Source organism: Larus michahellis, chromosome 15, assembly GCF_964199755.1.
Source record: "Larus michahellis chromosome 15, bLarMic1.1, whole genome shotgun sequence".
Taxonomy (NCBI): Eukaryota; Metazoa; Chordata; class Aves; order Charadriiformes; family Laridae; genus Larus; species Larus michahellis.
This window is the reverse complement of record NC_133910.1, coordinates 2,938,131-2,965,848: the sequence shown is the minus strand read 5'-3', so window position 1 is coordinate 2,965,848 and position 27,718 is coordinate 2,938,131. Positions and strand designations below refer to the sequence as shown.

The following is a 27,718-nucleotide window of genomic DNA, read 5'->3' as shown; positions in this document are numbered from 1 at the left end:
GCCGCGCGGGGGCGGGGCTTAGCGGGCGCGCCGGAGGGGGCGGGGCTTGCTGGGGGCGGGGCTTGCCGCGCGGGCTTGGCGGGGCAGCGGAGCGTTCTCGTGGCGGTCGCGCGGTGAGTGACGTGCCGGGGTCGGGGTGATCTCGCGCCCCCCGCCCCCCCCCGCCCCCGGTCCCCTCAGGGGTCTCGCCGCCCCCGGGCGACATCGGCGGGACGCAGGGCCTGGGCCGGGCGTGAGGCGGCGGGGGACGGCTCGTCAGCGACCCGTCAGCGGTGGGGGCATGGCGGGGGGAGCCTGAGGGGGCGGACAGCCCCGGGCTGGCCCGCGGCCTAGGGGAGCGGCGGGCCGCCGCCTCGGTGGGGCCTGTCCGAACCCTGCGGGTCCCCGGGTCGCGGGTCCCGGTGGAGCTGCCGGCCTGGCTTGGCGAGCCCAAGGTGACAGCCGGGCGCCGCCATGTGCGGCTCTTGCCCTGAATGCCTCCCGCCGTCGGTGCCGGCAGTCGGTGACCGGCCTGTCCCCGGGGAGTGGCTGGGCTTAGCCTGAGGGTGGTTTCATCGCTCGGCCTGTGCGGCTGGGCAGCGACCCTGGGACCCGGGGTGCGGGAGGTGGCGGGCACACGGGCGCTGTTACCCTCCAGATTTAGTTCTCATACTTGTAACTCACTGAGGGGTGACAACTGCTGTGTCAACTGCTGTGACAACACTTTCTTCTTAGCATCCAGAATAGTTCCTTGGCTTTACAAACATCTGAGCTGGCCCTCGTTAAGCAATTTTCCACCGTTGCCTCGTAGCTTGAGAAATATGCCTTATTTGTTGTTTTTTTTTTCTCTTGAAAAGCTGGTATCTCCAGGTGCTTGGTGAGGCCCACGGCTTTGTCTTTAAATTCAACACTTCAGAAACGGATGATGTTGAAATGCAGCAAAACTCAGTGCAGGGGGAAGCAAAATGGCAATAAGGGTTGAATAATTTCCTGGCTTTGGATGTTTTCTTGCACCAATTGGAAATTTGTAATAATAGTTGCCTTTAGGATGGTTAAGTCTGAGCATGAAGTTGCGAGGTCAGTTGTAGCACTGCATTTGCAGTAATTTGGGGGTTTATTGCCATGAGAATACAGCACGGTTGCAATAACAGGCATTTTGATTCTAAAGGGAAAAGACATAGGGAAGTGCTAAGTAGCTTTTTCATTGCAGAATGTGTGATTATTTTAGAATGAAACCCGCAAAGGGTCAAGAGCCTTGTTTCTGTTTAAAAAACCCCACAAGGACGCACACACACAATAGTTACACTATAATTTGATGTGAATTTCTAGTGGGAGCAGACTGTTCCTACCTTGATATAGCAGGTGGACATGAACTTCAAATGGGAGATGTGGTTCCTGTGTTCCTTAGATGAAGAGATAGTTTTTGCCTTGCCTCCTTCTGTCTTTCTATCAAGTTAGCACTCAAGATACAGTTTTTAAACAGTGAAAACCTATGGGGCTGAGTCCTCATGTTGCACTTGAATTTAGTTTTTTTTTTAGGAACAGGTAATGTTATGTCTGTACCCAACTTTTTTCTTTTTTTAAATATAAAGTTTGACTTGCACTGTTGGAAGCAGAAACATAACAATTCTGGTACAATCAAATATTCCTGTCTGTGAACAACCTCTTGCCTCTTGGCTGGCACTGGCAAGTCTCAATGTTGGTGTAATGGGTAGGTAGCTGGTAGGAGTACGTACTGCAGCAGTACAGCCAGCATCAAGTCTAAGCCCTGCCTTAGCCACTTCTCATTTTTTGTATTTAAGCTTTGTTCATAGCCCTCTTCTGCAGTTGAGTTTGCAGTGAGCTTTTGGCTCCACGTGAGTTCACAGTCGTAGGCCAATTTTTCCCGTTCGTGCTCAAATTCCGAGCGTCAGAACGCTTAGTAGCATGGCATTTTGTGCAAAGGTGGATTAAACTCTCTTTGCAAGTATTTATTAAATTTATTTTTAATCTGTTTGATCTTAACTTGCCTGTGCTTGAGCCTGAGGTAAATAAAGCTTTTGCAGTATTTTTCATGACTAACAATATGCAATCTCATTGGGTAAATTAGCATTCAATGTAATGGTCCCAATTTATATAATTTATGATGTAATGTTTCCTGAGGCTTTCATCGGGCTTTGGATTATGCATTACCTTTTTCCCATCCTTCATTAAAAAACGGGGTACTAGAAATGATCTGCAAATACTGCTGTTTAAATGCATGTTGGCTTCATAACTGTGGATGCGTTGGTGAAGCTGCCTGTGACTGTCCTGCTGCACAATACAAACTTAAAGTGATGCTTTTTGCTATGAACACAAAAATATTTGCAGTAGGCAGGTTTTATCTTCTACTCCCCCTCTCCCCCCCCCCCACCCCGAAGAAAAAAAAAAAAAAAGAAAAAAAGGATTGAAAGGAATAAAACCAGCAGGAGTTGCAGGCTTCCACACAACTTTGTATTGAGAACTGAGAAATTTTCTACTGTAATTGTGCTGCTTGTTGGAAGTTACAGACAATTATTTTCATTTCATATCAGATTTCTAATCTAGAGCAGCTTTTTAACTAGGCTGAGAATTGGAATAATTTCTGCCAGTGGAGAGGAGGAATTCAGTAAGCTTTTCAAGTCACGTTTGCATGTTTGCTTTTTTGTTTTAAAGGTATAGTTGCTGCTACTTACTCTGACTTGCAGTGGTGCAAGACCAAGGTTTGTGGGGTTTTTGTTTTTGGTTTTTTTTTTCCTTTTTAGAAAAGAGGTTTGGGAGGATTCTTCTCCCACTTACCCCTTTACAGTGTAACTTCAAGTTTTGGATTTGTGAGACACTCTATCCCCAGACAAAAGCTTAATGCTTGAGAAGGGAAGGTGTTGAGAATACTGTTCTTGAACAGTTTTCCAGTACAAATAGATGTGAAGATCTACCGTATTCACACGGTGAGTTTTGAGTCAGGGCCCTAAGGAGCTTCCTTTCAGCTGTCTTGTTTACCAATCAGACATAAGGTCAGAGAGAAGACACAACTTTTTGTTATTTGAACTAAAATGTAATATTTTCTCCTTTCCTTTTTGGTTTCTGTATTTGCTATAAAGACCCCTCTATTCAAAAGGAAAATTTCCTGCCTCTGCAGACCTACCTTCCCCACACTGGACTGAAGGTCACCCTGAAAGTTAGCAGTAATCTGCATCAGAATTTTGTGAAGTTGAGCTGAAGCAGACTGCCAGCGTCAGCTTCTCCAAAAGCCTGCCAGGAAACACTGGGAGTCTTGGCAATTTTTTCTTAGGGAAGGATGAAAAAGACTCAATCTAGTTTGTGTTGATTTTCTCTGGAAAATCCAATTTTAGTTAATCTACTCCATTGCCTTTTGTTTCAATCTAATTTTCTGGAAATGTTCCCAATCAAGTCCCGGGGGACTCAAGACCAATGATTTCTTCATTAACCTTTTTTTCAGCTGAAAGCTGGAATCTGCTAATGCAGAGAATAATAGGACTAGTTATTTTAAACAAATTAAACTCCTATTTTGCTGCATTACAAATTAACTTTCTAAAGCCTTTCATTTGTTGGTCCTGAAGTGAGACTTTTCTGGTTTAGAAGCCAATCTAAAAGCAAGAGGCTGTGATGAAATACCTCCTTTTTGTCCTTCTCTGTTTCTACGATCTTTAATGCCATCTTCCCAACGTAGCTTTCACATGTCATTTCTTCCCACTCCCTCACCAGTTCATATCTGCAAGGGTCCTGTTGATTTCAAGTGGCACTTGAACAACCATGATTGCTAGATAGAGCAATTGCTTGTGTGGAAAGTATTTTAAAATTTTCTTTTTGCTCTTTTGCTCTGTACGTATATATTAGAAAATCCCACAGTCATTGTTGTACCACAGATGTGAATGTCATTTATAATCTGTTTAAAAAGTTGTACGTACACAGAATCTGTTCACTCTAATGTTTATCTAAATTAATATAGCAGACCATGGTAGTTCTAGATCATGGGCAAAAATGTTGTAAGTGATTGAGTATCTTTTGTTCTCACTGGATGTTCAGCACATCCTGATATCAAGCCTGAGAAGCTGGGAGAAAACTGGGAAAAGAATACAGCAGGAAACTCCAGAAAACTACCAGCAAGTGCAGCAAGTTCTCTCCTGAGACTTTGTGAGTGCTGCTTCACTTTAGCCAAGCCTTCTTTTCCCACACACGCTCATCAGTTATCAAGAGTTCAAATCTCATTACTCTGATGGAGACACAGCTCATTAGTTATCGAGGATTCAAATCTCATTCCTCTGATGAAGGCACATGAGCTTGGAATATGAGCTTTGTGATATATTTAGCTGAGCTTTTGGCTAGACTGGCTAAGAAATCCTGACCATCTTGGCTTTTTTTTTTTTAAACACTTAATTCGTCTCTTCTTGGGAGGAGTGTGTATGGTAAATACACTTTCAGGCTTTTTTCACACTATAGATAATTTGTAGGCTTAAAAAGTACTTTCAGGCCACCTCCAAGATGCAGTGGACTTCCTGAGTTTACAAGCTGAAGCTTGTTAGCCAGCTGGCCAGCCTGCTCTTTTGTAAGCTTGGAAAAGCCGCTATTTTAAAGGTATGTGGCTTCAGCCTCCTGACGGAGATACTTATCCCTGTGACCCAACCTGCTCCTTGTCTGATTTCTTTCAAATGGTGAATGTACTTGGTCTGTCTGGGAGAACTGGAGCAGCTCGGTGCCACCCCAGAGTGGGCTGCATGCCTGGCCACTGTGCAGCGCAGCAGTTCCCCGCGGCTCCTGGCTGGGTTCCTCCATGTTGTGTCTGGATGGAGGCTGCACTGTGAGCCAGGGGTCCGATTAATCAGTTACTGCCTCAGTTAACTTTTCCTGCTCTGAAGAGCATTGTACTAAAGAGGCTTGACAACGTATTGTCACAGCTTGACTGCATTTTCAAGCTTGCATCCTTTACTTGGGAAAGAAAAACTAACAAACATGGAGCAGACTCAAAGCCAGTGCTCCCAGCAGGCAGGCCATCCCAGTTCATTCTCCTCCAGCCCTCGGGAAGTGACCGCAACGGCTGCTGTCAGTGTAGCGCTCCATGGGAGGGCAGTGAGATACCATGCGCATTTCCGATACGGTAAGTGAACTCTTGTACATCAAAGTAATAAGGGAAGTAGAATCGCAAGCTCCTGAGGAGCACACCCTGTCTTGGAATACTGTGGAAGTGAAATGCAACCCACAGAGTTGGTCTGGTTTTCTCAGTTGCCTCTTTTATGGCTCCCTTGTTTGTCTGAGCTCCTGGTCTAATGGATTTGACAAGAGAGTGAGTCATGATTTCTGAGTTCTCTGCCAGGAGAATATTATACAAATCAAGTTACCAGTGGCTTTGGTGCCCTTCATTAACTTGGGATAAGACATCTCACAAGGATGTACTGAGCCTTAACGTTTAGGGTGGTGTCAGGTGAGACTAAAGTATGCTGGAGGAAAATGTTACAGGTACTGTCAAATTGAAGCCTAAACAATTTAAAAGAAAGGCTGTTGGGAGCTTTACAGCTGCCCTCATGTTCCTGCGACAGGTTTGGTTTTACCTGTAAAGCCATTTTTGTGCTGCTCTCTCCATACAAGGCAGAAACACAGAGTAGTGTCTATAAGTTATCCTGCTATATGGATTGTAATGCCTAATGCACTTCATTATGACGGTTTTACTTCTTTGTTAAGTCATAATAGTTTAAAAAAAACTTTTGGCAATAGCATGACTTCCCTTAATTTGCTGAACTCCTTAAGTAAAACCCTCCAGTACATCACGATGGCAGGATCATGTGCACTGCTTGCCAATTGATTCCTTTTTGTGCAGCTCTTGCTTTTGATCTCGCTCAAAACCACTGCCCCAACAATAAGGACACTTGTATTGCAGAGCACAGGACAGCTATACTTCTTGCGCTTTTTCTCCTTTATCACATTTTTTCTTCTGTAGCAATTGCTGACACCAGCTTCCTGATCGGAGAGGTCAGAGAGCCAGGTACCCCGACAGGTTTTGTACACTGGTGAAGAATTTCTGCACAATTTGTGATATATCTGGGTTGTTATTTTTTACTGCTCCCCCGAACTCCTAAAAACTGGCCTATAGCTTTGAAAACATTGCATTTCTTCATTATGGGATAGATACTAAAGGAAACTAAGCTTGCTTTGTGACAGTATCCAAAAGCAGTCAAAACACTGATTTCTCTGACAGAGAAATTAAAGTTTGAAATGTGTTTTGTGTAATGTGTTTGAAAGTCATCCCTGCAACACATTTAATCTGGCCAGGGAGTTCTAAAATCTCTTTGCATTTTTGCAAAGATCTCGTGAGGAAGACTCAGGAATTAGTTTCACTATTACGTGGAACTTCATATGAGCATCCCAGTGCTTGGTCTGGCCCTAACATGATTGGCTTATGTCTTCAGTGGGTTGCACAGACGGAGCAGCAAATATTTATCTTGGGTCATATGAAATCTTTGGCTGTAACAATAGGGATGGTGAGTATTTTGTGAGGGATGGTTTCACCCCGAGTAAAATGTAGCAGAAATCCATCTGCTGCTTCAGCCCTTGCCCCCATTTTGCACAGCTTGGAGAAGCTGAATATAAATATTTCCCACTGACCATATTGCAAGTAATGGGTCTGGTTTGAAATAGGCTGCAGGTCGGGCAGTAAATAGGCTTAAAGCAGAGTAAAAGTGATCATAGATAAATCCAAGCAGTAGTTAATGATTAGCCTTTGATATAGATAATGATATGCGTTCTGCTTGTCAGCATTATCTGCAAGTTTAGAAACTTTGATCTGTCTCAGACTTGTTGCCTGTTTGGAGAAGACTGCTCTCCTGGAGGCAGCAGGTGGAAACCCCATCTCTGCAGGAGTAAGTACTCAGCTTTTTTAAGCTCTGAATCATTTCTGCTTTGGATTGACAGCTCTGTGGCAGTCCAAGGGTTTGAAAGCAAGACGAAAAAGGCAGTGTTCGAAGCGTTTTCCCAGAGTGGTATATCGTCACTTAAAATAAAAAAATTGTTGATTGCTATTTGTTCTAGCTTTCCATGCCCTAGAGGTAGTCCTGTCAGCGTCATGAGGCCAAGGCTCTTCCAAAGGCAAGTTCCTTCCCAGAGAATGGCTTGATTTGATTGCCCTTTCCCTCTTCTTGGTGTCACGGATCTTCTACCTTGCTGAGTTGACGAAGAGTGAAGGTGGGATTGTATTTTTGCATTTCCAGAAGTGAAACTGTAGAGGTGCTCTGTTCTGTGGAATAGGGCTATGAATTCATTCTCTGAACTCTTACAAGTATTTGCGTTACTACCTGGAAGCTATTTGTATGTTCCATCCTCTTGCTCTTATCCAAGATCATGGAGCAAGAGTAGGAGAGTGGCTCTGGTGATGTGTATTTTGGTCTTACCCCTCTGCTGAAACAGAATGGGCTTCCTGGGCTTAATTAAAACCACAGTGTAATGGATTTTGCTGATGATGACCAAGGCTCCACCTTGCATTTAGCTCAGAAACAGCTTCAGTCTTCTCAAAACAACAGGTGTTTTGAACAATTGAAGTACAAAAGAAATGGATTCTTGGCTGTGGTAGAACAAGCTTTTGTTTTGAGGCAGAGTCCTGGTGATGCAAAGTGAAATGAACATGCATTCATTTCCCTTCTGCAAGCAGAGAAAACAAGGATTTTTCTAAAAGTTGGTCTTGTGAACTATGAGGTCTTTAGTGAAAAGCCTCTGTTAAAAGGTGACCCTGACACGCCAGAGCAGGATTTGGAAGTCCCAGTGTATTCCTGTAGGAGCTGACATCAACAACGCGTGGCTATTGCGGCAGTGTCTGGCACAGGCTGGAACGTGACAGCTCCAGGGGAGGTGAGTGGTTGAGTGGCTCCTTACAGGGCTGCGTCTGCACATGGACAGTGTCTAAGGGGTAACTGTAGACAAACAACTACTTAAGTATGAAAAGAAAGGAGTGAAGTGTGCTCCTGGGATTGTTACTCAAGGAAGATTTCACATGTGATGGAAGCTAACACATAATGAAGGTGTTTCCCTGTGATGAGTGTGTGGCAGTACTGGAGACAGAAAAACATATATGAATTGCTTAAACCAGTATATCTCATATCGTATGTGTTGAATGGATTCCTAAAACTTCATAAGGAGTTATGGAGGATGGTTTCCTTCTTGTCCAGATTCTCAAAACATACCTGAAAGCCAATTCAGAACTTGTACAAATGTTGCCTTTTCCAGGCCAAGTCTGGTTGTGATGTTGAAAAACAGCTGGAGGGGAAAAATGAGCTGCTTTTCTGTGTGTGCAGGTTTGTGTCAATGGCTAGGTTGTTATCAGCTGACCCATTAACTTAAAGCTGTCTGTGTTACCACTGCTCTGCAGTGCCTCAGGCATTGCCCTAGTTCACCGGAGGGGAGATTTCTCTGCAAAAAGTTTCTCAGGATGTTCTAGAACAGGAACTTTTTAGTTCAACTACAGGATCTGTATCTGGGTCCATAAATGATGGCCTTGCTGTCCAGAGCGCACAGCAGCTCCTCGCCCTCTCTGCAAGAACTGATAAGTCCTTGACGTGTACAGGTTATCAGACTGCATGAGCAGTCGTCATGCTCAGGGGGCAATAGGGTGCTGACTGGGCAACCTGCTTGAGCAGGGAAGCTGGACTAGATGGTCTCAGGAGATCTCGTAAACTTCCTGGTGGTTCTGTGTGTGGCTTTGTGACCGAAAATCTTAACCACAAGCCCTTCTGCTGTGACTTGTGGAACAAGGGCAAGTAGGGTAAGATCTGGAAATTTTCTGTCTGTCTTCTGAATCATCTACGTTGATGGACTTTACTTTACGCTCCCTTTTATGAGGCCTGTAATAAGCCGGTGCCATCCATTTTATTACCCTCGGCATTAGTCTTATCTACATGAGGCAAAGGTATTTATGGTGTTGCTAGATAGCATCTGTAATTTTGCACCTGTATTAAAGGCCAGGTAATGCACTTTTAGGTGAATTGAGTAACATTGACATTTTTGCAGCTGGGGAAACTTTTGCTTGCCTACTTGGGAAGGCACTTGCTGACTCCTGGTTTCATTTTGTGTCTCCTGAGATTATTTTAGAATCTTACAGGGCTTAAGGCTAGAAGGCATCATTTTGAATAAATCTGGTCAGAGGTGTTCATGCTGTTTAGCCTGGTGTGTGTCCTTCCTGCTTCAGCAAACCACATAGCAATGGTTTAGCAGGTATTAACTCACAAGTAGTACCTTGTCTCTCATCCTGTTACATCTGGTGTTCCTTATAGATCGAATGCTTCTGCATGTGGGCACCGAATGGTCACAAACAATAATACAACTCCTTACCCCCTGGGCAGAGACGCCCTTTTTGCGTGAGACAAGCTGGCTTCTTATATAGATACCAATGCTGCAGGTGGTGTGAACCTGCAGGGATCCGGTTGCTGAATTAGTGAGCATGATGGAGAATCTTGTGCACAGAAGGTTGTTTTTTTATTGATTTTAAGATTTCATCTTCCCTTTCATTTAAAAACCAAATCTGTTGTAGGTAGAAGAATGCATGCTAGAAGCTGTTCTTGCTTAGGGCATGTAAAATAGGAAGAGAAATTCTTCCCTAACCCTTGGTTTTCTAAGGAAGCAGACGTTGTGTAATATGTCTTGCAAGATACAGTTCCAAATATTAATTTTTTTTTTTTTTAGATTAAAAAGTTTTTGAAGTGTATTGCAAGTCTCAGGACTCTGTCCCACTTGTTCCTCAGCATATGGTGAGGTAGCAGGATGTTTCCTGCTCTCTGGCCGTGTGGATCGCATCTCCCTGCTCGCCGTTCAGTGCTTGGTTGTGTAACGTTTCAGCAGAAACCACCGCCGAGGATGAGGAAGTATATGTATTCAAGAAGTTACGTAATCTTGGAAAATATGGATCACATGGCACTTCTTTTCTGTCTCCTCTTCCCTGCTGTTGTCCCGTTTGTTTCCACCGGTAAGAAGGAGGGCTAGGCAGCTTTCTTCAGCTGACAAGTGAGCGCTAGGTGGTTTTTAGTGAGAGGGTCCTCTCGTGATTTCTGACCGAATGTTGTGCATGGTAAGCAGACTGCGCTCAGCTCCTCTGGCGTCCCAGTAAGGCCTGTTAAGCCACTGGGATTTAAGCTATTCTGCCTTATCTCTGCTTAAACACAGCATGGTCCCTGGGAGGAAGGGCGGGCCTTCAGGTTTCTCCACTCTGGATGCTGAATACGGGGTATTTTGTGACATGGGTACGTATTACTGTGTTTCTGTCTCATACCCTTGATGATGTGAGGAAGAGGGATGAAGCTGTGGTACAGTGGCCTGCAAGACTGCGGTCCTGGGGTAATTGCTTCAGAAGTCTTTGACGTGCACAGGGAGCGCTGAAGAGGTTCTTCTGTAGATGCCTTCTGGGAATTGCCTTTGATGAAAACTTGTTAGTACTAGCTCTGAATTCACGCTGGCATTGGCTGTAAGGAGTTTTGGTGCCTGACGTGCTTTTGTAGGAGTCCTTTAGCCTGGATGTTTTATAAAGAAATTGTAATGTAGCATCCTCTGTCAGTTTGGAATCTCCAGTGCCATTCTTTTCTCTCCAGACGAGTGCTTGAGTCAGCTTTTGTATGGCATCTTCTCTGCTTTGGGAGCTGTGGGACTGGCATTCACTGAAGTCTTGCATATTCTGAGATGCCTCAATTCTGCTGCTCTCCAGAAATGTCTGTGCTCTTGGGTGTCAGAAAGCGGGGACAACTGCCTCATCCGGCTAGACACAAAGGAGAAGAATAAACAGTGCAGAGCAAATGAAGGCTAGTGGTGGAAGAAATAGAGAAGTGAAAACAGGGAGGGGGGAAATACTGCACGTGTACAGAACGGAAGAAATTGTGCTCGTGATGGGCTTGAGCATGAAAAGTCGCTTCTTCCGTGTGCACAAGTCACAGGCCTGCTGCAGAACTGATCTGTTCTGGCTTTGGGACCCGATACGACACTTTGCATGTCCTTGTTTTCTGTGCCCAGCAAGAAGAGCTGGCTGGAGGTGGGTGCTGTTCTGTTGGAGCTGGAGCAGTAACATGAAAAAGGGGAAAGTTTTGTGACACTCCGAGACGAACAGGCAAACTTTGAAGAGATCCTAATCGCCTTAGTTGACATGTCTGTTCCTGGCTGCCTGCTTCTGGTTAGTAGGTGGGCGGCTCTGGGCCAAGCGAGCTGTGCTTTGTTCCTTGAACTGCACTTTTGATTTGCTCAGCTTATAGTAGTCCCTCCATCTGGGGTTCTCAAAGGTGGCCAAGGGTGGAATGTGCTCAGATCCTTTGATCCCCCACTGGGGACTGTAGGTTAATTTGGGCTCACTCAGGTTGAAAGTATTCGTGTTTTATCAGGATGGTAGCAGGTGTAATTGCTGGTGTAATAGAATACTTCAGTTCATGTTATTTCTGACATCTGTTTCTCTAAGACTTGTTTGCTGTATCCTGCCTGGCTGTCCTTCATGTGGATGAGCCATGCATGCACAGTTCACCAACTGTCCTCAGCCTCGTCACAGCTTTCAGCATCTGTCCGCCCCCCAAAAATACCTCCCTTGAGCCACTCTTCTGTGACAGATGTGCATTCAGCAATGTCTGCAAAACAGACGAGCACGAGGCTGCGTTTTGCAAGCTGGTACCCTGTGGTGTTCACAGGAGCTGCCAGATCCAATTCCAGTGTCTTTCCCAGTATCTCGCCCTTCCTGTTGTTTTGCACTTGTCAGGGCAAAGACTGTGTTGTATTTACAACGGTATGAAAATGATCTAGTCGGATGTACCCGCTGCTGTATTCTGAGCCTATTGCACACCTTCAAAAACGTTTTCTCTTGTAGCGCTGTATAGGGGATGATAAGAAGCAGCTTGTTGCTGCTGTGCTGAAGAGATGGTGTTACTGTCCTGCCAAGAGTGGGGCAGCCTGGAGAGCACGTGTGTGCGGTGACCCTAAGATTTGGCCCAACAGTTGGAGGCATGGATCGGTCTCTAAGATTGCAGGTCTTCTTTCAAAGGAAAATTTAAGGTTCACTAGTCTGTGTGGGAACATGTCCAGGATTCTCTTGTAGATGAGGGGAGTTTCTACTGATTCCTATGCTGATGTAGTCCCCCCACCTTGCATTGCTGACCTAGAATTTGTGAGAAAGAGAGACGAACGAAGGAGCGATGGCATTGGTTCTGTCACCTCAGTGTGGTCATTGTGGAAGTAATCTTATTTGCTCTACTGAGGCAAGCATTGAGAGGTGGCCAGCACAAGCGGAGGAGCCATTGTAGAAAAGAACAGGATAGAACAGAATAGGGATAGGGTAGTTAAGTTAGAAAGGACCTGCAATAATCATCTAGTCCAACTGCCAGGTTGTAGCTTGATGGAGTTTGGGACCCTTTGTGAGACAGCAGAGGATCACTCGTGGATCTCAATGCAAAGCTTTGTGTGCATTCCAGGGGCTTGAACCTGGGCTGTAAGCGTCAGATTCTCTAGCAGAAATGAGGTGACAGCCAGGAAAACGCTGGCAAGAACTCCTCAGTTTTGCCGTGCTTCTCAGGAGTATCCTTCATTTATTGCTTTTCCATCTCCTGGCGTTTCAGTATGCCTGAGCAAAAAGCTTGTCTGGAGAGGAGTCTGTTGCTCAGCCTACCTAACTTACCATTATTTTCTCCATCTGTACACATCTCTCGCCAGCATTTCTTAGCCTTTGCTCTGATGTTATCAGTTTTATAGCCCAAGGTTTTTGCTCTGCAGGATTGTTTTCTGCTGCCTTTCACTTCATTGGGCCCGTTAGTAATTACATGGGCTGGCATGATGCTCCACTTCATGAAGTTCAGTGCATTGTCCTGTAAAGAACAGTCTGTCCTTAGTTATTTTTTTTTTCTTGTTCAAAGATTTAGGGATTTCCTGAGGAGTCTGCAGAAGCTGGAAGATTAGGAATGACCGTCCCCTTCTAGGGAAGCAGATCAAGCAAGGTCTCTAACAGAAGGTGACCAGACAAGTTTGCTATGAAAATAAACTCCATCAAAGGGACGTGATTGTAGCCATGCTGAGAGGAAAAGCTCTGGCTCCTCCTCTAGTAACGGGGATTGTGTTGAGTGAATGCGACCAATTTTGCCTTAGTTGTATAGCTGAGCGTTGCCTTGGTTCAAAGTAAAGGACAGGACCTTAAGGGTTGAACCAATGCTTATACTTTATCAACTTCTTTTCATCTTCATTTTAATTAAAAGTTCATTAATGTATATAACTGTGCTGAGCTACCAAATAACGTTGTGCAACTCCAGGAAGCCTGTGTGAGCCAGCATCTCAACTGGAATCCATAGTCTGAAATTGGACCACTTGGGTTTGGTTTTTTTTTTTTGCTATGTCCATGAGTGCGATGCGATAGTTACGTGAGGAGGGTGCAGCCTGTCTCTTGGGGACAGAGCAGCTCTATAATGAGTGGGACAAGCATGCATTGGTACAAGCATGGAATGTGGAAAAGAAACACTGATTTGATAAGAATAAAATAAGGAAGTGGTGGCAGCCAGGAGCCCTGAAGGATAGAGGTTTGCAGCTCAAATAAGTGTGAGAAAACAGTAAAATGACTCCACTTGGCAGGGCTCTGCTGTGATCTTTGCAGAGACTCAGAGACTTCCCGTGAGTTCCCCCAGGCACCAAGGAAGGGGCATGTACTCGCAGAGCATGATTGTTGGCCCCAGCCGTGTGATCTGGCTGTGCTGCAGAGAACCTGAACTGAACTCTGGTGTAATCCTTCACCCCCAAACCTTCCCGCACGGGTGGCATGAGGCTTTGCTGCACTTTCTCCTCATATCCTGCCTCTAGGGTTTTGTCAGGGTCGCCTTAAGAAAGGGTCTGTCTCAGCCTGGATGAATACCTTTAGTCATGGGCATGGCTCATGAACAAGGGAGCATTTCTGATATGCCATGTCCTCTACCATCACGTTCACCATCCACGTCCATGCTGTAATGGTTCCAACCTGGGATCCTGGATGGAGGTGATGACAGAGGATGCGTTCTCCTGCGTGGCTTTCTCCCCTGATGAAAAACTAACAGCCCTGTAGGTTATTTTTAAAAGCCCATTCTTCTGCTTGTATTGTGCATGGTGGCTGCCAAAGAGCTGCTCTCTACATGCTACCACCTTGGCTGCATCTCTTTTCGAACATCCCTGCTGACTGCTTCCATGTCTGCATGTCACGGTCTGCCCAGACATCATCCCCCTTTGAAGCTGAACACAAGATGTTGTCTGTAGCCCTGCTCAGCCCATTTTTTGCCCATCATTCCCTACTTCCTGCACTTCACCCTCTGGCACGTCAAGCTGGACATCCTCCAGAGTACCTGTCTTCTTCCTTCAAAAGCTTCTGAAACCCATCTGTATGAATAGCTCAGCTGTAGCCCTTCCACTTACAGGTGGAGAGGGAGAATGTGCCCTCTGTCACACGGTGTGTGTTTTTCTGCTTGACTCGGCTGATCTGGCTTGAGTCAATTTGCAAGCTTCTCTGGTCATGGACAAAACCCAGGAAATACAGACTAATGTAGCCTGACAACCTAACCCTCAAAATGTGTAGGAGCTCCTCTCCTGAGCCGTTCCCTTCTGTTTCTTGCTCTTTATCTGAACCTCTTCTACTGTGTCGAGCTTTTAGGAAGCCTGAAATTTCTGGTACAGGCTTTCGGTTGGGACTTTAAGGTGGTGAAGCAGTACCAGGCCAAGCCACACAGTTCTGCTGAGACCTTGCAAACATGCCTTCAATTCTTAATATAGCACTAAGAGCTCCTTCTTCAGGAGCTGTGCAAGGCAAAAGCAGAGGTGTGCAATTAGGAGGTGTGCTGGGTCAAACACGGCTGTGTACTGGGTGCTGGGCACGGCACAGTCCCTCCTTGTGTGTCTGAGTCCCAGCCTGGGGTTGCTGAAGCTGTTCAGGAGAGCTCTGAGGGGAGTTTTGGCCTTGGAGAACAACAGTTTGTAAAACGTATTCTGTTACATTACTGAAAAATTATGAGTTTTTTCCCTGTATCTTTAAAGTGTCTGCGTAGCTTGACACAGGAGGGTTCTGGCCACTGTTGCTGGATACTCCTACAGCATGAACAGGTAGAATTAGTCTGTCCCTCAGCTGTGCCCTTAAGCAGCTCTGGAGCTAAGCCTGGCGTGCCGGAGGAGTCAGAGCAAGTCCACCCATACGGGAAGGAAGCGGTTAAAGTTGTCAAGTTTGCCAGGAAATTGAATAAACTAGAAGCAGTGCTTAAGTCTCAGACCATTCAGTGGAGACCACAGTTAGAGCCAGTGAACAGTGCTGTAGTGTCTGCAGACTCCCTGCTTCCCCTCCCACCTCCATTTACAGCACTTCTAAAAAAAAAAATAAAATAGGATTGGGCTTGAGACCACAAGCTCGGAGCCAGTGAAGCTCAAAGAGTCTGCCAGCTGGACTGCTGTAAGTAGAGCACCGATAACTTTTGGTTGCCTGTTCTCATGTGTTTTATAAGTGGCATTCCTTTGTGTCATGCAGGACTGAGATGTACGTGATGTGCAAAGCAAGAGATCTTTGCCTTTCCAACTTGCTATTTTTGATCTTTTTCCCTTGGATTTCTCTCGCGAGTGTTCATTTTAATTCTCCGTAAATCTTATCAGATCTTTTTCATTTCTTGTTCAGGAGAAGAGAGGGACACCTGACACTGTTGGTGCTACCAGAGGCGTTGGTGGAGAGACCCTAGGTAAGGATCACCCCAGCTGTGCTGAGACAGGAGTCTGCAGACTCCTGCGTAGGAGCCAGCCCCATCGGCATGGTTGGCGTTGCTGCTGCTGTGCGCTGGGCCACAGCCGCAAGCCCTGCCTCTGCTGAACAAGTAACTAGTGTAAAGGAGACTGAAGAGGTGTTTTTTAAGGCTTCAATCCCTTTAGGCAGAGCCAGGGGAATTACGTTTATTTCTTGCTTTTTCAGAGCTGGCATGGGAAAGATGAGGGACTGTTTTGAAGGGAAGAGTTGACTGCTGTAATGGGCGTTGATTTCGAGCTCCGTTGTTAATCCTGTTAGACTTTTGATTTGGAAAGGGGCTTCATTCCTTTTGAATGTGACTTTAAGGAAGGTCTGTTTGCACACTATGTTTCAGACCAAGCTGATTTGTAAAGCACTTTCTGGGAGCTTGGCAGATCCTTCCCATAAACTGTCCTGTTTCTGCATATCCTGTGTTTCTGCATTAAAAGGTGTATCTCCCTCGGATGTCTGGAAGGCTGTTTGCCATAGGAAAAACTAGGTGATTTACTGTGGAGTGGCAGGATTGTGGATTAACTGTTTCCAGGGCAGAAGCAATAGATTGGGAAACTGTTATGGAGGTTACGTATAATGGCATTTGTCTTATGGCTTAGACCTCTTTGAGAAGATGGCTTTGTGTTGGCATCTCACCAGGTTCGTCTCGTTCACCTGTTGTTTCTGTTGTGCACTGGTGTAAGACGCCTACCTTTCCTCCCCTTCTCTGTGCCCTGGAATTGCAAACGTGGCTTCCTTGTATGTGTGAGATGAGGCAGCACTGGTTAAATGTTGGCAGAGGGTGAAAGTCCTAATCCTGAACTTGAGCTAACAGTTTGTTGTTGTCAGATCCTGCTGCTGGCTGCACATCTCCCTGAACCTGCTTGGTTTGCTGAGCTGCCAAGCTGGCATTGCAGCACAGGGATGGAAACCTCTGGGTGAACAGAGCCTGCCTATGTGCTGAGGTCAGTCCTGCTCCAGGACGATGGCTTAAAAAAAGAGAAATCCTGTGTGTAGCTCTCAGTCTTGCTGTTTTCCTTAAAAACTTGAGGGGCTGTGAAATGGAGGCGGTGTTTCCTCTGACCTGGGATGACGGGCACCAAGAGGGAAAGAAACAGGCCCTGGAGAGAATTTCCTCATTCCTCTCTCCTGTCCCACCCTGTTTGCTTTCTTATGTGGTAGGCTGCTGCGGAGTACAAAGGAAAACCCTTGTGTGTGTGCGTCCCTGGTAACAGTGCAGCATCCAGGCAGGTGCACTATCAGGTCTGTGCCCTTCAGGTGTGGAAATGCTTCAAAATACCTGAGCCTGCTGCAGCCAGCCTGTTCCAGCGCCCCTCTCCAGCGTATGCTCAAGAATCACTCCAATGCCTCTCTTTCTCTCTGTGCAAACATGGAGAGCGGGCAGCAGTCGAGAGGTCAAGTTACCCATTCAGACAAAAATACCTGCTGTTGAAGTCCTGAGTTTGTACAAGACTAAACCTATTTAAAGAAATTGTGATAATGGAAACTTGTGTGTGCGGATTTTTTTCCTCCAGGTATGGAGTCAGACTTGTTATAAACAGCGCTCTTCTTTTTGTGGTACGTGCAGCCCTGTGGCAGTCAGTTTGACTCTTAAGAGTTGGTGATAGCAAACCGGAGATTTGCAGCTTGAAATATTACGCAGCCATTAACCTTTGGCTGCTGGTGCCCTAGATAGTGTTTTTTACCCCAAAGCACAGGGAGAGACCTCCTAAGTTGTAACTCAGAGACTGATTGTACTGGGGTGTTCCACTGGATGTGATTTATTTTTAAACAGAAATTCATCCACGTGTTGGTTACCTTCAGTAACACAAAAGACAGCTGACGTGGCTCAGTCTGCGTTATTTCCTCTTGTGCTACTTAATATCCCATCCTTTTCAGGATCTTGTAAAATGCCTTTCAGTGTTGGGTAACCGCAGCAGGGGGGTGGATTTGGTGTTGGAGCATGAGTGTAGCAGGGCGGGAAGGAGCTGCACAGGTCAGCATCAAGCGTGGCCTTTGTAACCTGTGCCAAGACGCTGCCCATCCACATGCAGCTACTTGTGAATGCCCGAGCCTGTTTGTTAATACTGTGAATACCTAGAGAACACGTCCCCTGTTTCTCCCTTTCTGAAGACTGGTGATGGTAAATTAGTGAAAAGTTGGAGACTACACAACCACGAAGGGAGTTTTTCATCTAGTAAACGGACGGGGCTTCTGTGGAGAGTGTTGGAACCTGCAGAGCTTGGCGTAAGCATGAAATCCTAAAATGAAGAAATACTCAAATTGGACAGTAGTCACTAGCGAGAATGTTGCATCCAAAGCAAAAGCAATGTATCAGTCAACTGAAAGAAGAAGAGGGAGGAGACAAGACTTTGGCTGGGGGAGAGGGGAAGTTCTGATGTTACTTCTTTCCTCCTGCTTTGATCCCGTGGTGTAAAGCACTTTGGCTGTTCTTCTTCCTTCCCTGCTGCTAAAGATGATTTGAAGTTTGTGTGTCTTGGCAGAGGATTCCTTTCCCAAGTGTTTGTATTTTGGGACTTCAGTTGTAGCGCTTGAACATTTAATCTCTGGAACAGTATAATCAAAGCTATGCTGTATGAAAATCACACCATTTGTTCTGCAGATATCTTTTGGGAAAGCTTTTCTGTGTCAGGTGAGCTGCTTCCTGCATTAGCATCTCTCTTTTTTTCTTCCCCCTGGACATTTTTCTGAGCTGTTTTTCTGGTCTTAATATTTAAGCACAAATTGAGGGCGGAGTGAGCTAAAAAATATTAGCAGCAATATGGACCGGGAATACATTCTGCTTTTAGCCAGTGCCATTAGATTATATTACAAGACAACTTTCCAGGGGAGTTATTGTGAAGTTGTCTAATGCAATAGGAGATCAGCTACAAACTTGCACGGAGATGCAGAAAATACCTGAGCTGTGTATTGCTGGTGTAGCTTACACCAGCTGTCTTGGGCGTATGCACGTGCTTACCTGCATTATTTAATTTTGGTGTTTGCAGGGTGTATTAATTCTTTCTCTTGAGTTCTTTCCCAGCACTGCTGACTTGTTTCCTTACCTTCCCCAAATCTCAGACTTCCCTCATTGCTCTTTTTAATTTAACTCTACATGCTTTTGAGGTCACCCCCTGTCACTGATGCACTGGCAGTCCTGTCCTGGGCCACCGCTGACTCCTGCACAGCTGTGTCATAAGGTCACTGTCACAAACTGAACCAGCTCCACCACCAGCTGGTTGCCATTTCGCGTTTTGTTTGGTAGAGCTGCTTTCAGTTTAGAAACTTCTTCCAGAGTTTCATTTCCCTTTTCCAGTCTAAATATATTCATACCTAAACCTTCAAACACTGTATTGTCTTTTAGCTTAAAAAGCTCTTTTTTCCCAGTTTTAAACACTCCTGATGATTTATCTGGAAGGATTTACATCTCCTCTCTTTTTTCTTTTTTTTTTTTTTTTTTTTAAAGTTTTAATTTGATAAACTGTCTGTACTTTGTTTTTTATTTCACTTGGTTTTACTTGAGTGCTGGATAGACGGGGAGGGTGCACAGTATTCCAGACAGGGTCTAGTACAGCAGTGTCTCTACTTACTTATCTCACCTGGCCTGCGCTAGGGTTGCCTTTGCCTGGCTCTGTCATGCTGACAGATACTCTCGTTTCAGGATTGACTGGTTGTTTTCTCTCCTGTTGCTCTTTCCACCTGGTGACCTTTCATTTCACACCAGAAACTGTCCCAGGTTCCATCCCAAGTCATGCTGGGGTGCAGAGCGCAGAAGCCTTGTCCACATCTAACCGCGAGGTGTATTTTTATTTTTAACGTAGCGTGTCCAGACATACCCGATGTGCAGTAACCAGATTAGAGGTTTGGACTGGCAGCCTTTTGACTCTTTCTCTCATTGTGCGCAATGTGATTAGAGGGAAGATGTGACAATGTAAAGCTCATGGAAATGAAATTGGATTGCCTGTGGCTATTGCAGACCTTTGCCTGGTAATAGGTCTTGTACCACCTAACATAATTTCTTTGTTAAACATGTTCCCAATAAAATCCATAACTGTCAATTAAGAGAAATATTGTAAACTGATCCTTTAGTATATGCAATTTAAAGTGGGGATTGAGATAATTTTGCCTCTTGCATGACTGCAATCGAGGAGAGACTTTTCCTCTTACAGATAAGAAGTGTTCCTTTATGCTGAGCACTTGTTCCCATGTGCTCCCTCAATCAGATTAGGCTGCCTTTCTGGCAAGAATGTTTGGGATGGTGCAGGCAATAGGATGATGTAAAGCTCAGATGGACACACCTCCTTTAAATTGTCCTGTGTGCTTTGCTGTGCGTAGTCTGTAGTCAGAGTGCAGGACCGTGAGGATGCTCCAGAAGTTTATCCAGAGGCAGTAGTTCGTGGTGACTTAGGGTATTTTCTTTTGCAGTAACAGCAGAGAGACCAGATTCTGTTTAGAAAAGTTCTTATTATGTTTTTTTTTTTGTTTTTCAGGGTCCCACTTTTCTACGTGCCTTTTTGAATATCTCTGTAGTAAAGATGTCTCACGATCACCACATGAACAGCTCCATGTTGCCAACCACGCATCCTCCTGAACATCAACACTCAACGGCAGCCCCAGGCCATGGTCACGGATCTGACATGATGATGGTAAGTGGAAAAGTCATAATTAAACAGAGAGCATTTCCATGTCTGTGGCTCAGAGTGACTTATCGTCTTAGAGACTAGGCTCTTGAGAATCAGAAGTCAAAGTTAGCTTTAGAAGGCATGAATCAATTAATTTAAAACATAGACCCCATTGTGGCTCTTCTGGGATGAAGGAGTGGCATGAGGTGATACACAACAGGACGTGTATTCCAGAGCTGGAGATCCTTTTGCAAAATGGTCTTTTCTCGCAAAAACTTTTCTAGCAGCCAGCCTGGTGTCTGTTCTCTAGCCAGCTACAGGCGCAGAAATGCAAAGTAAGCATTTACCTGCAAGAAATGGAGATGGATGGAGTTCTCCAGGGCTGTTAGTGTTAGCAAAAGCTTTAACCGGCACTGAGAAGATCGAACACTATTATGATGGGTTGTGCTGACCTGCAGGTCACCAACCTCTGTGCCCTTTTCCTCTTGAACTTTAAATCCGCACTTGGTTTGGGGAGTAAAGTGCTACCAGGGCTCTTTGCCACGTTGGTGTTAAGGCTGTGTTGGTCCTGAATCTTGCTGCTCTCGCTAACTTTGATTTAAACCAGTTCAGACTTGTGTATGCTGGCATCACTGAAGCTTTGCAGAAATCCTGGCCAGAGGTTCCATGGAGATGACTGTAGGATCTGTGTTTGTGTGTAGCCAGTTCTAAGGATTTTTTCAGCTTTTTCTCCCTTTTCTGAATGCTTTTGGCATGAGTTTCAGATTATTAAAACGTGACTCTCTATGGTTAAACTTTGAAAGGAGGGGAGAGAGTATGCATTTCCATTTCAAATGAGAATATACGCAGGAGTATATTTTGCAAACCTTCAATTAAAGTTTGCCTGCCAGCTCTGTGCCCCGAAGAAGGAACTAAGCATCGCTGCATCTACTTATATTGCAAACAGTATCGTAGCATGAGAAGAGAGGACTAGAACAGCCTTCCCCTTTGTGAGCATGGCCCCGTACAAAGCCCAGTAGTGCTGGTGAAACTTGCAGTCCAGCATTGTCACTGATGTCCTTGTGAAGTTCTTCATGTAATCTAACAGCTAAGTTTTGGATTCTCTGATACGTTACTTTCCATATACATGCCGTTTCTTTAGAAGCGTCAACTGCTCTTACCTCTGATGGGTAGTTACAGGACCCTGCCTTACCCTTCAACTGAAAACTGTGATTCATTGCACAAGATTTTGAATTAACATTGCACATAAAGCTGTCAGGGAAGGAAATAAATAGGTACAGCATCTTAGATAATAGACTGAACACATTTTAATGTATGTGTATTCCAATTCCTCACTTGCACCAAATAACAGGCTCAGTTTCAGCTGTGGTTCGTGGAACTAGGCTGCAACGCTCTTTGGTTTGTGCGGTTTTTGTTTGAAATGTAAAAATGTTAAATTAATTAAAGAAATGTAAGTACTCTCTAAAAGATGTTTTATAGTAATTTCTGCTCTGGGGTTAATGAATGTTTGCTGATTCTTATGGATGCTGAAATTAATCATAATTTTGCTCTTCAGCAAATAACCTTAATTAAGCAATGAAGGGAGTTCAAAGAGGCGTTCCTCTAGCTTAGTGAGCACTTTACATGTGAAAAGCCTGTATGCAGCTGCGGTCAAGACATGCTAAACCTCAATGTATTTACCTGGACGGGAAGATTAGATATTAGATTAAATATGAGGAAGAATTACTTTACTGAAAGAGTGGTCAGGCACTGGAACAGCCTGCCCGGGGAGGGGGTTGAGTCACCATCCCTAGAGGTATTTAGGAAACGTGTAGATTTGGCACTTGAGGGCACGCTCTGGTGACAGAGATTGTAGGGGTTTTTTTGTGTGTGTATGGTTGGACTCGATGATCTCAAAGGTCCTTTCCAACCATGAAGATTCTATGATTCTATAATTTTATGAACTTCAGCTGGCCAGAGGATCACTGATGTCTCCCCTTCCCACAGCATTCACTCTGCAGGCTCAGGAGCCCTTATTTTCACCCGGGACAAGCTGTTGTCCTGCTTTATGTGTAATACTCCTTGTTGTGCCTGTATTTAGGCCTCTGTTTGCCAAAGGATATTAGGAAGTTCTGTAGGGAGACAATAGTCTGCTGGCACAGTGCAGGACGGGACCAGAGGATTGAGCTATACAAGCCCTTATCTGTATGAGCTCATATCAGGTCAAGGTGGGGAGAAGAAAGTGCCCTGGACCCCAGCCCACGTGTAATCCTGCGGACCCAAGGATGAGCTCCACAGAGACATCCCCGGTCCCTGACTGCTGCTGATGCTGAGGAGAAAAGGAGCTCCAAAAGCAAGGAGAAGGCACTTTTCTGTTCCAGGTACTGTGAAGGACAGTGCCTTTTGCCCAGGGCACTGCCTAAGAGCTGTCGCCTGGAACTGGAACCCGAAGCATCTTTAGCCATGTCTCGCTTGCGTGCATTACACTACATTTACTGAAGAGTTTCTTCGAGTCTGTCTGGTAGCCAACTGAAATGATCTAAGTTCTCATAATAATGCAACAACCTTTGCTAAATCTTGTTGTGAGCTCCATCTCGGGCTGAGCTATTCAGGCTCATCTTGATGTTCTTTGTGTTTTGGGCAGGCAATGACTTTCCAGTTCAGCTATGAGAATGTGCCATTGCTGTTTTCTGGACTTATAATCAATACTCCTGGAGGTTAGTAAAACTGTCTTGTCCAATCTGAACAAAAAGTTCGCAATTGATTAATGTTTCAGGAATTAACTTGCTATTTATGCCAAAAATATGCAGGCACACTGCATTGAGTGTTTAAAATGGCATCTGTGTGGTGAAAGAAAAGGGAGGTGTTTGTATAGTTCGAGAATTTGCCTGGGCTTATCAGCAAAAGTGGTTGCTGGTTTCACTTCATGGGTGAAATTCGAATTAGCGCATGGATGAAATTCACGTTTGCCCTCTGTAGCTGTGTGCGCGCAGTGCCCAGGCGGAGCCTGTGCAGCGTGACAGGTTGTTGAGTCACGCAGTGTCTCTTCTGACGTGTTTTGAAGCAAACGTCTTTTGTTGCACAGATAAAATACTCTTTCCTCTTTTGTCAGAAATGGCTGGTGCTTTTGTGGCTGTCTTCTTCCTGGCCATGTTTTATGAAGGCCTTAAGATTGCTCGAGAGTGTCTGCTCCGTAAATCCCAAGTCAGCATTCGCTACAACTCCATGCCAGTGCCAGGTCCCAATGGCACTATCTTGATGGAGACACACAAAACTGTTGGGTAAGAATTTCACTTCATTCTAAGACAAGTTTCTTCAGCTGCTGACAAAGGCGAGAAATGCAACAGAAAACACGTAATGCAGCCAGTGTTACCTCTGCGAAGTATGCTGACTCCAGAGCGGGACGCTACTTGACACTGGAGGACACTCTGCTTGAGCCACTTGGCCACCTTTTAGGATGGGGGGCAAAAGGAGGAAAGCAGCAAGGAGTCAGATAAGCTTGTTTTGTTTTTTTTACACAGAGCAGTAACGAACACATTTGGGGAGTTCCCAGGAACAGAATCTGGGTGTCATAGCCAGCAACCATGACAGAAAATACTTAGGATCCTTCTGTTAACAGGCAGTCAAAGCCTCTACTCAGAAAAGATGCCCTTCTGCTTATTGAATGTGGGGGTAAAATAAGCTTGCAGAAGTCTGTTTCTCAGCTAAAAGATTTATCCTCCCAGAAGTGCCATGCTGTCTTTGTTAGCAGTCAGCTCTGTGGGGAACAAGACAGTTACAAGTGACAGATGCATGCAGAAATCTGTGTCCAGCCTGCTTTGTTATTTTCTCTGCCGTTTCATCCCCACCTTGGCATCCCGTCAGCCTGAGAGCCAAGTTTTCTTTTTAGGGATGTGCGTTTTCCCGTCTGTGTCTCATGGATGCTGACTGTTCTTTGGCTTTTGTCTTCTCAGACAGCAGATGCTGAGCTTCCCTCACCTCCTGCAGACTGTGCTGCACATCATTCAAGTCGTGGTCAGTTATTTCCTCATGCTGATCTTCATGACGTACAACGGGTACCTCTGCATAGCTGTGGCGGCAGGGGCAGGGACGGGCTATTTCTTCTTCAGCTGGAAAAAGGCGGTTGTTGTGGATATCACGGAGCACTGCCATTAACGCTGGATGCCGCCCAGAAGCCTCTCTGCCCCACTGCTCTCTTCAAGCGCAGCCATCACGAGGACTGGATCATTCCTAAGCTGAGAGAGAAACAATATAAAGAAAATCAACTGGAGTTCACCACAAGTTCCTAGCTGGGGCGTAGAGATGTGAGGAGCTGGGGTATGCTGCTCCCCCCTGCTGCAGGCTGGCAGCAGGGTTGACTCTTGGGGGTCCCGTGGTAGCCATTCTTGGCTAGGATTTGCTTTATTCTTAGATTATGCCGTGATTGAAATTAGTTGGCTGACAGAAATGTAGAAATTATTCTTTAAACAAAACAAAACCATTTTATTTTTAAATTGTAAATGCTTATCTGTGAGGGTTTTACGAACAGTAGGTAAAGATCAAAGTTGCCAATGGAGCCTACGTGTGTGAACAGCTACTTTAATTTTACTTTTTTTTCAATACGTACACAATGCCAGGGGAGGAGATCTCCCAGGCATTGTGGCTTTTGGGGCCAACGATGCCTTCTGTTGCAGAAGGACTCAGCCTCCGAGGAAGACTTGGTGCTGCACATCAGGCATGCTCAGGTGTGTGCTGGCAAGGGAGAACTTTGACATGAGTCTGCGACCCCTGTGCTTCAGGGGCTCTGGCCGAGCCTGCCCTCCAAGCCCATCAGAGTAGGATGAGCGTTGTTAATCTGAGGCATCCAGCAGCTTTACTCATCTTCAGGTGGTAGCGTTTGGGTTTGGCTGCTTTCACTTCCCAATCATGGAAATATACGGAGTAGGCACAGGACAACAATTGTGTATTCACAGGACAAAAAGATATTAAAGAAACCATTGAACCCGCGTTTGCTTCATGTTGAATTGCACCTGGATGGATCTAGAGCGAGACTTTTGGTTTACTTAAACCAGCTCTGTAAATGAGGCAAGAGCTAAATAATGATTTCACGACACTAAGGGCTAAAATGTCTGATTCTGTTCCTTGATTGAGATGAAGGAAATTAAACAGCCGTGGTCCTGTAAAGGAGAGATGTGGGGAAAAGAAGAAAGAAAAGATAGGACTACAGCAGGCCTTGGTTTCTCCTCAGGTGAAATTTGGAGTAGCTTGGGATGATTAAGAAGAATTGCTGACCCAGATGACTCCTTTTTGTCTTAATAATCATGCTGTGACCTTGTTAGCTTGGAGGTGCAAGAGTTACCCGTGCCGGTGGTGGACAAGTGTTGTAGTACAGTAAAGAACTTCCCATGCGGTGCTGTGAGCTCTACACGTTTCACCGTCAAGACAGGCTGTGACCCAGGCAACACCAGCTCCCTGCACGCCTGGTGCCCAGAGCGCGCTTTGGGTTTTCCAGGGAGCAGTTCTGGTTTAGCGCTTTGTTATTAAACTGCTTCTTGTTCTAGGGAATGCTGTGCAGGGTACGGCGCAAAGCTGGAGTCTTCGTTCTGCCCAGGATGCCCAGTTTGTGCCAGTAACTGGCAGAAAGGGAAGATGGTGGGATTTTCAGAAGGGCGCTGAAAAACAGCCACCATGTTCAGACTGGGATATGCCGTGAGAACAGGGAATCCTTCCGAGGTGGAAGTATCTGGGCACGCGCAGTAGCGGTTTTTCCTGCGGAGATGGTACTAGCCGCACTGTCAGCGGTGGCTGGGTGAGGAGAGCTGATCTTTGTGAAGAGGAGACGAGCTGTGAGGAAACCGTAGTGCTTGTCAGAGACTTGAAGCAGTGAAGTGCTGGAGATGGTGATTTATGTTTTGAAAGGCGCTCGATCCCTGAAGTTCAGAGCTGACGTTGCCAACACCGCTCCGATCGGTTTCTCCCAAACAAGCTGGAATTGGTGCCACTACAGGACAGGGATGGCTGGTTATAGTCACAAGTGGCTTTGAGTGATGACAGTAGTTACTTCATATACCTCTTGCTGTGTCTTTCTCTAAAGTAGAACCTCTGCTTGGCCTGATCTTGCTGTCACCTTTTAGCCACCTGTCCTTGTATTCAAGTGACCAGACTTGAATTCTCTGATTCTAGTGATCGGAGACGGATGACTTGGAGATTAGACAACAGCTGTGGCTTTTGCAATATAAATTTGGTTCTCGTTAGCTTTTCTGCCTCATTCTACGCGTAGCATCTGTGCCCTTGAAATTGTTTGCCCCCCTCAGGATGAGTATTTCTGTCTTCAAAGGTCTCCTGCCCACCCACACACAGGAGAGGGCGCACGGCTTTGTGCAGAGAGGGAGGTGACGCTGAGCTAGCCGCGGTCCCCTGGGGAGCGGGGCCCTGTGCAGAAGTCTCCCAGGTGTCCAGGGAGCGCCCCAGGTACCTTCCAGCAGGCTGTAAGGAGGATGGTTTGAGCACCTGAGTTAGAAATGGGGGCTCAGGCTGGGCTTTGGGGAGAGGGGCGCAAGGTGTGAAGGGGATGGGGTTCAGGAGGGAAGATGGAGGGTTTCCTCTCTGCTTCCGAGCTCGCCGATGCAGTGAGGCCCAACTGGGAAAGGGCCGTTTCCAGTCGTGTCTCCCTGCCAGCTTTGGCCGAGCCGTCTCTTGGTTCAGTGTTGACAATCCAGAGGAGCCACCTTACCTCCCTGTGTCCCAGCCTCCCACGGTCCACCAGATGTCACCAGCTGCCGCGTTCTGGGCCCCAGTCGCTGTTCGCTTTGCCAGACTCTGAGCAAAGCCTGGCCTCCCTGCCGTGACTTCTGGCTGCTTTTGTGTAGTCCCAGCCTTTCTTGTCCTGATAACACTAAACTCGCATTACGTAGTGCTTGGAGGGAGGTGAGGACTCTTAACGATTACGAGACTTGAGTGAATTAAGTTCTTACGTCAACACACGTGTAGCATGCTTGGAATGTGATGTCCTGCCTCTCTTTGTACCCTGATGTTTGGTCTCCACACGCTGTGCCTCTGGATTTGTCATCTTGGAAGAAGTGCACAAAGCATCCGGGCTGTGTTCATCAGCTGGTTTTATTGTTTTTCTTCGAGTGCCTTTTCAGTTTGTCTGGAGCCAGTCCCACCAAATCCAACAGGATTTCTAGTTTTGTTTACAGTGGACTGTCATTTTTGTTTTTACTCTTGCTCTTTGTGGAGGTAACTTGTTTAATGTTACTGTGAATATCAAGAATCTCCTGTATATAATTAACCAATAAAATAGATTGCATTTTACTGTGGTGGATGTGTGTTTTGGAGACAATCCTTAATGCTGCTCAAGTGCAGGCCTCCGGCTCTTGCCGCGGCATTGAGAAAGTGACTCCAAGAGTGTCTGCTTTTATTAGCCTGGCCTTCCCCAGCCCCTTTC

At 45.8% G+C, this 27,718-nt stretch overlaps 1 protein-coding gene across 5 annotated transcripts; it reads left to right on the top strand.

Moving 5' to 3' along the window:
• The first annotated feature begins 13 nt into the window (after positions 1-13).
• Positions 14-27,585, top strand: SLC31A1 (solute carrier family 31 member 1). 5 transcript variants are annotated; one of them, XM_074608830.1, is made up of 6 exons: positions 14-113; positions 15,599-15,659; positions 20,182-20,337; positions 22,937-23,009; positions 23,405-23,573; positions 24,246-27,585. In XM_074608830.1, exons 3-6 carry the CDS (start codon positions 20,227-20,229, stop codon positions 24,445-24,447), a joined length of 555 nt encoding a protein of 184 aa, XP_074464931.1. In that variant the 5' UTR covers positions 14-113; positions 15,599-15,659; positions 20,182-20,226; the 3' UTR covers positions 24,448-27,585. The 5 variants fall into 5 exon arrangements, with proteins under 5 accessions (XP_074464931.1, XP_074464936.1, XP_074464934.1 ...); XM_074608833.1 differs by lacking the exon at positions 14-113 and adding an exon at positions 131-4,131; XM_074608831.1 differs by lacking the exon at positions 14-113 and adding an exon at positions 7,861-12,940.
• Positions 27,586-27,718: the final 133 nt, after the last annotated feature.